This window comes from Coregonus lavaretus (genome assembly GCF_964263955.1).
Source record: "Coregonus lavaretus genome assembly, chromosome: 28".
Taxonomy (NCBI): domain Eukaryota; kingdom Metazoa; phylum Chordata; class Actinopteri; order Salmoniformes; family Salmonidae; genus Coregonus; species Coregonus lavaretus.
Window position 1 is genome coordinate 3,166,716 of NC_140015.1, and position 15,616 is coordinate 3,182,331.

General features: G+C 39.4%; 1 protein-coding gene across 1 annotated transcript; it reads left to right on the plus strand.

Moving 5' to 3' along the window:
• Nucleotides 1-1,761: 1,761 nt before the first annotated feature.
• Nucleotides 1,762-3,124, plus strand: nupr1b (nuclear protein 1b). The gene is made up of 3 exons (XM_084146224.1): nucleotides 1,762-1,993; nucleotides 2,261-2,398; nucleotides 2,648-3,124. Exons 1-2 carry the CDS (start codon nucleotides 1,894-1,896, stop codon nucleotides 2,386-2,388), a joined length of 228 nt encoding a protein of 75 aa, XP_084002350.1. The 5' UTR covers nucleotides 1,762-1,893; the 3' UTR covers nucleotides 2,389-2,398; nucleotides 2,648-3,124.
• Nucleotides 3,125-15,616: the final 12,492 nt, after the last annotated feature.

Genomic DNA, 15,616 nt, shown 5'->3' on the forward strand with positions numbered 1-15,616 from the left:
ACCACAGGTGTTGATAAGACTGAAGGAAAAACATTGTTAATCTAATCTTTGTCTCAGAGGAGGGAGGGGTTGATAGGGCAGAGAAACCATGTCGGTGAAGCAAGGTGCATTTAGAATTAAGAAATGAATTGCCCATGTAAAATAAAGACTATTGAAAGATGACCAATAGAAAGAAAGCATAAAGCATAATTTTGCAATGGAATAGAAAGAAAGAAAACATGTACCACGAGATTAAGAGCAAATTAAATCAATAAAGGGCACCTGATTAAAATAAACAAACATTGGTGACCTTAAACTACAGTGACATTTTATTGGAAGTTAGTTGGCGTCAAATATTTACCAAAAACTGATGCAACTTTCACTGACTCAGGCAAGGGCCAAGGACTCATAACAAAACTGGGAGGAGGACTCGTAACAAAACTGGGAGACATGGAGAAAGGGAGGAGCGACCATGCTTTATAAATCACACGGGCAAGCGCAGAAAACCACTCATTTCGAGAGTCGAAAGAAAGACACCCGTGGAAAAATAACTGCTTTCTAAAGTTGTTTTTGTTGCTGTCCAGCGAAAAGTACGCCTGCGTCAAACCGTCCTTGCTCAAAAACAATTAGGTCATATCCAAAAGGACTGGTTTGTGGAATATTCAAGCCAGGCTTTAGGAGAAGAGGTTACTTTGAGAAGTTTTACTCATAGCTCCTGGTTAAAGGCCTGTAATTTATATGACAGCGTCTGAACATGATGAGTAGATTTATGTGAGGAAAGAGCCCTTCCTCATCGTTCTGACAGATACAGTCATATGTTTCTTTGTCATGACTACAGTCTGAATCATTCTATCTAGTTTATATATATATATATATATATATATATATATATATATATATATTCCTTTATGTATATATATATATATATATATATATATATATATATATATATATATATATATATATATATATTCCTTTATGTAGGCCTACATGTATTTGCTATACAGTACCACACACATTTAATTTCCTCTCTACTAACATGCACACGTGAGAACACACACAATGGGATTTCATGGGTGCTATAGAACTGCGATCAAAATGGGTTCAATGCCTACTGAACAACCAGAATCTGTCTGTCAATAACTTTGCATTGTCACCAAAAGTTGGTTCCACATGCTCACCAAAAGTTGGTTCCACATGCTCACATTCATACATCTCACCTTCAAGGACCCTTTGGATGGGGCCCTGACAGACAAATTGAGGTCATACAAAGAAAAGGGGGCATCAAAATGGGTCAGAGAACATGTGGCTGTTAGAAAACGTGAAAAGTGTGAGCTTTGAACCACAGGTGTTGATAAGACTGAAGGAAAAACATTGTTAATCTAATATTTGTCTCAGAGGAGGGAGGGGTTGATAGGGCAGAGAAACCATGTCGGTGAAGCAAGGTGCATTTAGAATTAAGAAATGAATTGCCCATGTAAAATAAATGACTATTGAAAGATGACCAATAGAAAGAAAGCATAAAGCATAATTTTGCAATGGAATAGAAAGAAAGAAAACATGTACCACGAGATTAAGAGCAAATTTAACCAATAAAGGGCACCTGATTAAAATAAACAAACATTGACGTCAAATATTTACCAAAAACTGATGCAACTTTCACTGACTCAGGCAAGGGCCAAGGACTCATAACAAAACTGGGAGGAGGACTCGTAACAAAACTGGGAGACATGGAGAAAGGGAGGAGCGACCATGCTTTATAAATCTCACGGGCAAGCGCAGAAAACCACTAATTTCGAGAGGTGAAAGAAAGATACCCGTGGGAAAATAACTGCTTTCTAAAGTTGTTTTTGTTGCTGTCCAGCGAAAAGTTAGTTTTCAGTTACTTTTCATTTGTTCAATAGAAGCGTCACTATGTCAAGTTTCGTAGACGTGAAGAATGTTGAGCCAACCCAATTTGAAGAACAACACTACGACGAATATGAATACTACAACCTTTCAGAAAAATACACAAGTAAGAATCAGTATTTTTGTTATGCTTGTTTGTGCAATTAATTATCAGGTTATGAGCAGCAAATAATGCTCGGCGCAAAATAAATCGAAGAATCATTCAATTTCAATGGTTCGGCGTTCGATCTATGAAGAATACTGAAGTTTCCAAACTCCTCAACGTGTCGCAAGTGGCACATGTTGACTGCTACAATGTTGCATTGGGGGCAAGTGGGTGTGTCTTTGTTTTCAAAGTCTCACAATATGAACTGTGAACTCGCACTGTTTCCAGGTAGCGCTAGCCGCAAGGGGAGGACAAAGAAGGAAGCAAGCGACAACACCAACCGACCCAACCCTGGAGGCCACGAGCGCAAAATCGTAGAGAAACTTCAGAACACTGAAAAGAAGGCCAAGGCGTGAGTAAATGGAGGTAAGTAAGTGTCCCCCCTCCCCCATCTTTGTATGCACTTCACAATTTAAACATGGATTCTGACATCTAGGGCTCAGGTGTGGGACAGACAAAATATAAAGTTGGGCTTTTTGGCCTACTAAATACTATTTAAAGGCATTGTTTTGTTCCTATTTTGGTACTCTGTTCCTACCACCCTCAAGTGCCCTCACGTAGCAAACGGTCAAGTAGCCAGAACCATAACCAAAGTGCATTTGTCTTTCCTTTCAGGGCAAATCGGACGGCTAACCCTGGCAACCAACCATGGCCGCCTTGGCGACAGAACAAGATGGGCAGACAGACGGTGAACGCCAATGTAGAGGGGGGTGAATATGAGGAGTGATCACATGCTGCCAATGAGTTTGACTGTAGCTTCAGCGAAGGGGATTTTAGTCCTCTCCTTCATAGAGCTGATGGTACGGTCGGTGGGATTGGCCCCCATATAGGGTGTTCACCTCAGTCATGGGTAGACCTCCACTGAAGGTGATGTAGAGCACCTGTGCAAGCGGTCTTCTGGATGACCTTCCCACACAAGTGGGGAGTAATGGTGGTGGTGGCAGGCTGCATCATGTTTCATTATCAATGTGGTTTTGTTTTTAAGTCTTAATTGACGATACTTGTCACTTCATGTTTTTATAAACCAAAGAGGTTCTTAAAATTGATTTATTTTACAAAGTGTATTGAAAATAAATGCTTTCATAAAATGTATTACAAGTCTTGGTTTAAAGTGGCACTCCAGTCTCCTTTTCACCTCATTTAACACCTGATTTACTTAACAAAAGGCACATCTCAATAGGTGGTCCAGGTAAGACATGGCACATGGTGTGGGGGCTTTCCTCTAGTGTTCCTCAAGCAAGGGGAAGGCTGACGTCACAACTTCCCATCCAACCAACTCCTTGAATGCCCTATTCCTTGAAGTGTGCAGTTGTCTAAACACTATTTGGCTTAAAACCTATTTTTACCTTTTGGTGTGTGTACTTTACTGTCTTTATACTTAGGATATTACTTTTCCAACATCACTGGAGGACATCTTTAATTATGAATTTGTGTTGGTGGAAGGTGTCAGGGTCTGCAATCTTCAAACAAGCCAATAGGTGGCAGTAACAGATTTGAGTCGAGTTAAAGTCCTCTCTAGGAATGCTCTAGTTTAGAAAATACACTTGTGCCAAAGAATTAAGGGATTACTGTCAAGAAGTTGACTATTTGAAGAGCAAAGAACAGAAAATGCAAAAGAATAGCAATTTGTATGACTGCTCATTCAACTGTTTAAACTAAATGGATAATGAGAAAATAACTTAAATCTGCTGCTTTGCATCTCTTCGCATCTGAAAATGTAGGCTGGCCTTGAACTGAAATGAGTTGATGTTGGGCAGGGTTTTTATATTTGGTTAGTTTCACATCTTAAGGAGGCATAGCCTACATGGCAGTTAGATTGTGTCTTGTTTTAAAGTAATTTCCTATTTCTAAATAAATTGCACAAAAAAACCTTGCTGTCAAATGCACTCAAGTGTGTAATCTTGAGCTCCATGGTCTTCTAAAAGGGAAACTTTTTGGCTTGCTTTTTGGCAGACTGCCAGTATCATCTTACACCCCATTTTTTTCAAAAGCCTTGGGTGGAGCATGATATGGGATTCCCATCATGAAAAATGTTGGACACCAATTGCCATACCATATACATAAGGGTCTTTCTATAAACTTTGCTGGACAACTTGTAACAGCTGTTGATAAGTCATTGATAATAATGTTTAAAAAAAAGTAATATCATTACATTAAGATATAAAGGGGGATCATAGCTATATTCAATAAAATTCACAAGTTGATTTAAAACCTATGTTTAACCCTTTAATGGTTGATGTCTTGATGGATTTGTCCAAAATCGTGTGACGTAAAACATGACTTTTCTGTCCTTGCATTTATGGAAGAGTAAGTTGTTAAGTATTAATCAGTTAAATTAGACATTGAACTTGAACCCTGTAAGAATCTTGGATCTAGCTGTTAGACACTTTTTTTGTATAGAGATCTCAGAAATATCCTTGCGTAACATTGTGTCGCCTTATGTCATGGGTTGAAAACAGTTTTCATGGGCACACAAATCCAAAATAATAAATGCGATTGCAAAATCAAATGCTTCTAACTGAAAGCCACCTTACCTTGATACCAGTGGCGGTCGGTGACGTTCAAGATGAGGGAGGACAATTTTTATTTTAATGAGCATGACCTTATTCTATTACAGCATATTGGATGACTGTCATTCATATTCTGTTCACCCAGCTCAATGTAACATCAATAGGTTTAGGCTACTACATGATACTCTAATTTTCCCTATACGCATCATAAGGTTGCTACAACCTAGCCTATGAATGAACGTTTACAACGTAGGTGCGCAGGTGCGCAGGTCGAGAGAAACATTTGAGTAATCAATTCAATACCACCTTGCACACTCTTGCATGCATCTAGCTGATCGAGGGTGTAATCATTAGTCCAACAGTTACAAACGAGTTTCTTTTGGACAAATTCAGAAATGTTTATCCCCGTTTCGTTCCGTTTGCTTCCGTTTTTATGAAACGTTTTTCAACAGAATCGGCAGAATGAATACACCCCTGATAACATGCAAACAGAGTTCACTTTCATAGCAGCCACATACAAACAGCATGATCACTTTGCTCGTTGTAAAGTCCTTCTCGCATCTACGCGCTCCTCCTCTCACCTTTTCCCTTCGCTTGTGGACTTCAGTGCACAACACATCAGCTGTCTGTGACCAGGCTAAGAAACTTCTCCAAGCCAACCTTCATATCATAACCGCTAACCGCTACACACAGCCTACATCGTTGTCATCATATTAGCTAACGTCATAGTCAACATACCTACTAGAACTAACGCGTTAGTAAACCCGCTACAATCATACAGTACAGTGTACGGTCAGCAAGCAGTTTAGCAGTTACACCAGCGGGCCAAGGTGGCAATAAATTAATAAAACCAAAAGCTTACCTTGACTTGGAAGAGTTCCAGTGTTGGATAGCCAGCTAGCTAGCTGACATAGCATCCCTCTCTATTTGAGCCGGGTGTTTGAGTAGGCTTCTCCTTAATTCTGGAAGATATTAATTAGTTCAAAACTGTTCAACTATTGTCTTTCTCTCTCTTTGAGTCAACTACTCACCACATTGTATGCACTGCAGTGCTAGCTAGCTGTAGCTTATGCTTTCAGTACTAGATTAATTATCTGATCCTTTGATTGGTTGGACAACATGTCAATTCATGCTGCAAGAGCTCTGATAGGTTGGAGGATGTCCACCGGAAGTTGTCATAATTACTGTGTAAGTCTATGGAAGGGGGTGGGAACCATGAGCCTCCTAGGTTTTGTATTGAAGTCAATGTACAGTTGAAGTCGGAAGTTTACATACACCTTAGCCAAATACATTTAAACTCCGTTTTTAACAATTCCTGACATTTAATCCTAGTAAAAATTCCCCGTTTTAGGTCAATTAGGATCACCACTTTATTTTAAGAATGTGAAATGTCAGAATAATTGTAGAGAGAATTATTTCTTTCAGCTTTTATTTCTTTCATCACATTCCCAGTGGGTCAGAAGTTTACATACACTCAATTAGTATTTGGTAGCATTGCCTTTAAATTGTTTAACTTGGGTCAAATGTTTCGGGTAGCCTTCCACAAGCTTCCCACAATAAGTTGGGTGAATTTTGGCCCATTCCTCCTGACAGAGCTGGTGTAACTGAGTCAGGTTTGTAGGCCTCCTTGCTCGCACACGCTTTTTCACTTCTGCAAACACATTTTCTATAGGATTGAGGTCAGGGCTTTGTGATGGCCACTCCAATACCTTGACTTTGTTGTCCTTAAGCCATTTTGCCACAACTTTGGAAGTATGCTTGGGGTCATTGTCCATTTGGAAGACCCATTTGCGACCAAGCTTTAACTTCCTGACTGATGTCTTGAGATGTTGCTTCAATATATCCACATAATTTTCCTTCCTCATGATGCCATCTATTTTGTGAAGTGCACCAGTCCCTCCTGCAGCAAAGCACCCCCACAGCATGATGCTGCCACCCCCGTGCTTCACGGTTGGGATGGTGTTCTTCGGCTTGCAAGCCTTCCCCTTTTTCCTCCAAACATAACAATGATCATTATGGCCAAACAGTTCAATTTTTGTTTAATCAGACCCGAGGGTGCAAACCGTAGTCTGGATTTTTTATGGTGGTTTTGGAGCAGTGGCTTCTTCCTTGCTGAGCGGCCTATCAGGTTACGTCGATATAGGACTTGTTTTACTGTGGATATAGATACTTTTGTACCTGTTTCCTCCAGCATCTTCACAAGGTCCTTTGCTGTTGTTCTGGGATTGATTTGCACTTTTCGCACCAAAGCACGTTCATCTCTAGGAGACAGAACGCGTCTCCTTCCTGAGCGGTATGACGGCTGCGTGGTCCCATGGTGTTTATACTTGCATACTATTGTTTGTACAGATGAACGTGGTACCTTCAGGCGTTTGGAAATTGCTCCCAAGGATGAACCAGACTTGTGGAGGTCTACCATTTTTTCTCTGAGGTCTTGGCTGATTTCTTTTGATTTTCCCATGATGTCAAGCAAAGAGGCACTGAGTTTGAAGGTAGGCCTTGAAATACATCCACAGGTACACCTCCAATTGACTCAAATGATGTCAATTAGCCTATCAGAAGCTTCTAAAGCCATGACATCATTTTCTGGAATTTTCCAAGCTGTTTAAAGGCACATTCAACTTAGTGTATGTAAACTTATGACCCACTGGAATTGGGATACAGTGATCCATACAGTCATTAATGTGGTTCTTCAATAATTATTCATAATACTTGTTGGATGTGCATTTGGTGTCCATCTGTTGCTGTCTGCTTGATTTACAGCAGGGTCTGGTTAGATTTAACAGAAAAAGCATCAAGGTAATGAGTTCATGTTTTCATGTTTTTGTGCCTCGCATTGGACACCAAATCTACTGTTGGCGAATATCGGATAGACTATTGTGCAACATCCAACACTATTCATATGAATTATTCTGGATATAATGACAAATTACATAGCCGAGTGGGTTTATTCACAATATGATCTGGTAATGAAATAACATGTCAAATACATTTTGTTTTCCATGTTACACCTGCAATTTTAAACAATTCAATAGCCTAATTGAACTTGAATTTGGAGCTCAGAAATGCAAGCACTGAAATAGGCCTACCTTTAAAATGTTCTCACTTCGGTACTTGAAAAGTCATTGGAATGATTGTTGCCAATTTACAAGTTATACGTTTATAAACCCTGCTCCCTTATAATTATCCGTGATTTCATTTTTGATCCGTTTTTGTTGAAGGATGTTGTGGTACTCTATTGCGGTAAAACCACTTGCGGTTATTATGAGGATGACAACATCTAACACTGGCTTCAACATGGCTTTCCATACAAATTCTTCCATTGAAATAGGAACCTGTTTTTTGGTCACGTTTTCATAACAAAAACAGCGATGGTGAGATGAACCCTACCTCTATTCAAGGATTTATTATGTGTGCCTGCATTAGCCTCATAGGCTACAGAAAAATCGCCATGCATGCATCCAATCTATTTAGTCAGGCAATGTTCACGTTATTCTCACATATTTCAGAATGTAATAATAATTTAAATATCAAGGCATTGGCGAGGCCAGAAATAATTATTCTTAAAGTGGTAATGGTCTACTTTTTAATTATTTTTTACACTTTTTGCATGCTTTTTGGGGGTTCTATATTAGGCCCTATATGTACAATTATATATATAAATTATACAATTGTATAACATTGAGGTCCTTGAAAATTACAATTAAGTGCTTGAATAAGTCCATGAAAATCATTGAATTTGACCCGCCAATGTCTGTACGAACCCTGCAAAGGATGTATTGCCCTCCAAGGCCTATGTTGTTGTATAGGTGGAGTTATGGGTCAATTTGCATACATTCACTTTTATTCCGCTAAGTACACATGTGTAACTGCATGAAAATCTTTTTTATTTTTGTTTCAAAACATATTAAAATGTTGGTCCCAATGTGACACATTGGCTCCATTATTTATAAAAAGACCCAGAAGCAGAAATAATAATAATAATAAATAATATGCCACTTAGCAGACGCTTTTATCCAAAGCGACTTACAGTCATGCGTGCATACATTTTTGTGTATGGGTGGTCCCGGGGATCGAACCCACTACCTTGGCGTTACAAGCGCCGTGCTCTACCAGCTGAGCACGGCGCTTGTAACGCCAATGAAAACATGATCATGTAATAAAAACGTATATATGGAACACAGGGGAATAAACATTCATATATACACACTGTAGCCTTTTTCTGCACAGTTGTCAAATCCTCCCTGCTGTCTTCTGAGAGTGTGCCTCAGCATAACACTAACTAATCGGATTATATAAATCACCCCCTCACGGCTTCTTGAAAATAGACACACACACACACACACACACTTGATTGATCAAACAAGCAGAGATATTGTCGACACACACAAACAGACAGATGTTTGCTCATTTCATGTTCATACTTAACAGCTGATAAAAACAGAGGACAAGGCTGCATTTACACAGGCAGCCCAATTCTGATCTTTTATTCACTAATTGGTCTTTTGACCAATCAGATCAGCTCTTTTGCCACTGGGCAAAATATCAGAATTTGGCTGCCTGTGTAAACGCAACTATAGTTTGGGACAAGTGATTGGTTTGTTAATGAATTATATATGTTTCTGGCATCATACATACATAAATAAGCAGGGTTGGCTAGCTTACTTTCTAAATGTAATCAGTTACAGTTACTAGTTACCTGTCCAAAATTGTAATCAGGAACGTAACTTTTGGATTGCCCAAACTCAGTAACTTAATCTGATTACATTCAGTTACTTTTAGATTACTTTCCCCTTAAGAGGCATTAGAAGAAGACAAAAATGTATGTTACCAATTGAACCACATCTATTGCAGGATAAATCAATGTTAAAGTTTACATAGCTGGCCATATATGGGGATGTTACATTTTACTTTATGGGTTGGTTATGTAAGCTTCTTCTAACCCATCGCTTTCTACTTCATATAATAATATGATTAAATTAGATATTTACATTCAAAACCAAAGTCTATCAGAATTCCAGTCATTCCAATAAATGTTATACCCCTTGATCTTCAAGAATAGGACTTGGAAATATGGAAGTATAGATTAGCCAAATTGTTTTACCTGAGCATAACCCCAAAACTGCATTTCAATTAACAGGTGTGCCTTGTTAATTTGTGGAATTTCTTTCCTTCTTAATGCGTTTGAGCCAATCAGTTGTGTTGTGACAAAGTAGGGTTGATATATAGAAGATAGCCCTATTTGGTAAAAGACCAAGTCCATATTATGGCAAGAACAGCTCCAATAAGTAAAGAGAAACGACAGTCCATCATTACTTTAAGACATGAAGGCTGGTAACTCTAATGAACTTATTCTCTGCAGCAGAGGTAACTCTGGGTCTTCCATTCCTGTGGCGGTCCTCCTGAGAGCCTGTTTCATCATAGCGCTTGATGGTTTTTGCGACTGCACTTGAAGAAACGTTCAATGTTCTTGGAATTTTACGGATTGACTGACCTTCATGGCTTAAAGTATTGATGGACTGTCGTTTCTCTGTGCTTATTTGAGCTGTTCTTGCAATAATGGACTTGGTCTTTTACCAAATAGGGCTATCTTCTATATATCAACCCTACTTTGTCACAACACAACTGATTGGCTCAAACGCATTAAGAAGGAAAGAAATTCCAGAAATTAACTTTTAACAAGGCACACCTGTTAATTGAAATGCATTCCAGGTGACTACCTCATGAAACTGGTTGAGAGAATGCCAAGAGTGTGCAAAGCTGTCATCAAGGCAAAAGGTAGCTACTTTGAAGAATCTCAAATATAAAATATATTTTGATTTGTTTAACACCTTTTTGGTTACTAAATGATTCCATATGTGTCTTTCATAGTTTTGATGTCTTCACTATTATTCCATAATGTAGAAAATAGTACAAATTAAGAAGAACCCTTGAATGAGTAGGTGGGTCCAAACTTTTGACTGGTACTGTAGATATCAATAATAAGTGATATCCGTATCGCCGTAGACTACACCACTGCTGTCATCCTCACCTCTAAGCATTTATTCAAGTTGGATAATCTTTGGATGCCGACAACATTCGCACCATTGGAAGACATAGCTTGGACTGTAGCCTACAAAAGCTATCATAGTGGTCTCTGACTTGTGGTCAGACTCGCTCAGGTGGAACAAACTTAAACTTGCAACTTTTTTCAATGCTGCTTTGAAAGTCATTGAGAAAACAGAGAAGTGTCAAAAAAATTTTTTTCTCGCAAACATCCTTTCTGAATTTAAACGTAATCCTCTAAGTAATCATCTAGTTTTTCTAAAGTATCTAATCTGATTACAAGATTTTTGCTGGTAACGTAACGGATTACAGTTAGCGTTTTTTTGTAATCCCTTACATGTAATCCGTTACTCCCCAACCCTGTAAATAGGTTACAGCTAACAGCAGATAAACATCCAATGGTCTGGATGCTATAGTCTGTTTCTGCTTCAGCCAACTTGTCATTGTCATGACATATCCAGATCCCATTGTTTGGCAGGACAACAACAATATACCGTTGTTCAATGCATAGCCTATGCATTGACTTGTCAGTTATTCAGTCTCGATGTGTAACGACTGGAGAAATCACAAATTCACTACTCCCCTACACTCACTCATGGTGTAGGTGCCAATAGGATTTAGGCTTAAATGAAATGAGGGGTTAAAAATATGCATAGAAAGGCAGAAATATAAACCGTTTGTCAGATTGTTGCATGACTTGTGCGTCATCACATCAACTGGTTTAGAGGAATGGGAAAGAAGAGAACACTCACCAAGACGGTGTGCCAACCCCCCCACCCCTCCCTCCCTACCCCTCCCTCTGCAGTGGAGTTACCGGTGATTTTAGACATTGCCCTGGTTGCCTAGCAACTAGCCCTTGGAAATTCCAAAAGAGACCACTGAGACCATGGTGAGTACATGTTGGAGTGTGTTAGAGAGATCATGTGTGTATGTCTGTGTACATGTTGCTGTTGTCTTATACACTATATAATGCATTTGGAAAGTATTCAGACCCCCTCCCCTTTTCCACATTTTGTTACCTTACAGACTTATTCTAAAATGGATTAAATAAAATATTTTCCTCACCAATCTTCACACACTACCCCATAATGACAAAGCAAAAACAGGTTTTTAGAAAAAACAGAAATACCTTATTTACATAACTATTCAGACACTTTGCTATGAGACTCAAAATTGAGCTCAGGTACATCCTGTTTCCATTGATCATCCTTGAGATGTTTCTACAACTTGATTTGAGTCCACCTGTGGTAAACTCAATTGATTGGACATGATTTGGAAAGGCACACCCCTATCTATATGAGGTTCCACAGTTGACAGTGCATGTCAGAGCAAAAACCAAGCCATAAGGTCGAAGGAATTGTCCGTAGAGCTCAGAGACAGGATTGTGTCGAGGCACGGATCTGGGGAAGGGTACCAAAAACTGTCTGCAGCATTGAAAGTCTCCAAGAACACAGTGGCCTACATCATTCTTAAATGGATGAAGTTTGGAACCACCAAGACTCTTCCTAGAGCTGGCCTCCCGGCCAAACTGAGCAATCGGGGGAGAAGGGCCTTGGTCAGGGAGGTGACCAAGAACCCGATGGTCACTCTGACAGAGCTCCAGAGTTCCTCTGTGGAGATGGGAGAACCTTCCAGAAGAACAACCATTTCTGCAGCACTCCACCAATCAGGCCTTTATGGTAGAGTGGCCCAATGAAAGCCATTCCTCAGTAAAAGGCACATGACAGCCCGCTTGGAGTTTGACAAAAGTAACACATAAAGGACTCTCAGACCATGAGAAACAAGATTCTCTGGTCTGATGAAACCAAGATTGAACTCCTTGGCCAGAATGCTAAGTGTCACGTCTGGAGGAAACCAGGCACCACTCATCACCAGGCCAATACCATCCCTACCGTGAAGCATGGTGGTGGCAGCATCATGCTGTGGGGATGTTTTTCAGCGGCAGGGACTGGGAGACTAGTCAGGATCAAGGGAAAGATGAACGGAGCAAAGTACAGAGAGATCCTTGATGAAAACCTGCTCCAGAGCTGTCAGAACCTCAGACTGGGGCCAAGGTTCACCTTCCAACAGGACAACGCAGGAGTGGCTTCGGGACAACTCTCTGAATGTCCTTGAGTGGCCCAGACAGAGCCCAGACTTGAACCCGATCAAACATCTCTGGAGAGACCTGAAAATAGCTGTGCAGCAACGCTCCCCATCCAATTTGACAGAGCTTGAGAGGATCTGGAGAGAAGTATGGGAGAAACCCCCCAAATACAGGTGTGCCAAGCTTGTAGCGTCATACCCAAGAAGACTCGAGGCTGTAATCTCTGCCAAAGGTGCTTCAACAAAGTACTAAGTAAAGGGTCTGAATACTTATGTAAATGTGTGTCGTGGAAATTATCACCAGGGACACCTGAAGTCAATCTTAAATGAATCATTCTTTATTATCAGCAAGCTGGAGAGGTCACAGTCAAACTTAGATGCATAAAGTACCGGTCTGAAGTGAGCTCTGCCGGGGCAGTCCCGTTAGTTCTCTTATATACTGCTTACACAGACAAGTTATATTTGCATGATTTAGCTTATTAATTATTCATAATTAATTCATCATTAACGTTTGGTTCATGCATGTGACTGACCAATACCTCATGAGGCTTCTTCTCTCCAAGCTGAGACCTTGAAACTGAGACACCCCTTTCGGTTATCAAAACAATGTTCTGTGCATACTGCCAAATCGCTTATACTGATAGTGAGGATTCCTTCCAGGCACGATCAATCAGTCACGTGCATGAACCCAGTCAAATTGGTTATTTCAGTTCATAATTTTTAATAAATGTGCAACCAATTCTAAAAACCTGTTTTTGCTTTATCATTATGGGGTATTTTGTGTAGATTGATGAGGGGGGGGGGGACGACGACAATGTAATCAGTTTTAAAATAAGGCTGTAACGTAACAAAATGTGGAACAAGTAAAGGGGTCTGAATACTTTCCGAATGCACTGTATCCCCAAGCAACTGGGAGAGAGTGAGCGGTCAGTTATATACAACAGCAAACCAATCTGTGGGTAAAGCGACGCTACGACTCGAACCCAACAAGGTATAGCTTTCCATAGAGGAAAAGACAAAAAACAACTTGGAGATGCAAATGAGAGCAACGTACAGATAAATGATATTCAGGAAAACAGAGCTAAAATGCTCTCAATGCTCACCAAAACAAACAAACTGTTACAATCTGTTGTTAAAAAAGTATATTTGCTCGAAAGGAAAGTAGATTCTAGCGTGTCAGATATGCATATACAGGGCGGGCGCATGGAAGCGCAGGACAACAAAATTGGCCTTCTAGAAACAAAGGTGCAAACTTTAGAAAATGAACTAATTGTTCTATGGATGTGTGTATGTGTGTGGGCGAGAGGGTATAAGGGGGTGTGTATATGTGTCTGTGCATATGAATGGGAGAGCGAAGGAGTGTGAATATGAATATGCGTAATGGTTTTGCGGAGGCATAGGGTATATGTTGTGTGTGAATGAAGGAAAATGGATGAGTAAGTAGATGTATGGAGAGGTGTCTGAGAAGAAGGGAGGGGGGAAAAGATTCCGTCTCTCACAGTTGAAGTGTACCTATGATAAAAATTACAGACCTCTACATGCTTTGTAAGTAGGAAAACCTGCAAAATCGGCAGTGTATCAAATACTTGTTCTCCCCACTGTATCATGTCTGCTAAAATCATTTATTTGGTTAACTTTGATTCTATACAAGTAAAGACCAACAAGTATAGACCAATAAAATCCAACTTATCACATGGAATGTGCATGGGCTCCATGATGGGGAAAAAAATGCATATGGTTCTCGAACACTTAAAGAGATTGTCAGCAGATGGGTTTTTCTGCAAGAGTTACATTATAAAAAAGGAGCTGGGTTGGAGAGGCCTATGCTGCCACCTACTGTAGTAACAGCAGAGGCGTAGGCATCCTGATAAATAAGAATACACAATTTTCCCTTATATCCCAGCACATGGACCAAGAAGGCTGTTTTCTAATGTTGAATTGTACCTTACATGGTGAAAAATACACATTGATTTCATTGTATATCCAACCGGGGGCAAATCTGGTGTTTAGATTGAAGCCAAGCTATATTAGATCAAATCCAGACAGGAACTATTATTTTAGCAGGTGACCTAAATCATACATTCAATAAGATTGACAGATGTTCATTTAGGGAGTCTCCAAAGTGGCTGAAAAATGTAATTTCTACAAATAATTTACAGGAAACCTGGAGATTACTATTCCCAACTACAAAATACTATTCCTTTTTTTCTCAAAGCAAGAAAAGCTATTCAAGAATTTACTACATTTTCCCCCAAAAAATGTACTCAACAATTTAGTGGATTAAAAAATTCATGATATAATGATATTGGATAATTCTCCGGTATCATGCTTAATTACACCAAAAGAAAATACACTTAATGACAGAATTTGGACCCAAAATGTATTAAATACGTAAACGAAAAAATCTAAACTTTTACCATTGCAAATGTAGACATAGAGGCCAGAGAAAAGCCGACCCCTGATATAATTTGGGATGCCTTTAAGGCGTACACTAGGGGAAGGATACGCTCATACTCTGCAAAAGTTCAATGTGATTTAGAAATTTAAATGAAAGAAAAATAAATCACTATCTTAGAAAAAGCCCATAAAAATCTAGGTAAAGATGAAAGGTAAAGAAGAAAATTATATTTCTAAACTTAAGCAGGAATACCATGTTTTACTTTTGAAGAGAGACAACAACTACAGGTGAAACTCAAATAAAGCATACTGCTTAATGGCAAATAAACCAGGTAAATATTTTGCAGATCTCACAAAATGAATACACGCTAAACCAGTTATAATTGTCAACGATAAAGATACAAATGCAGTAATTAGACACAACAACGCGATTAATGACAATTTTAAAAGCTTCTATGAACATTTATATAAATCACAATTAAACAACAGTTGGACAGATCCTATAGCCTTAGACTCAACAACCCTGAAGCAATTATCAGCAGACAAA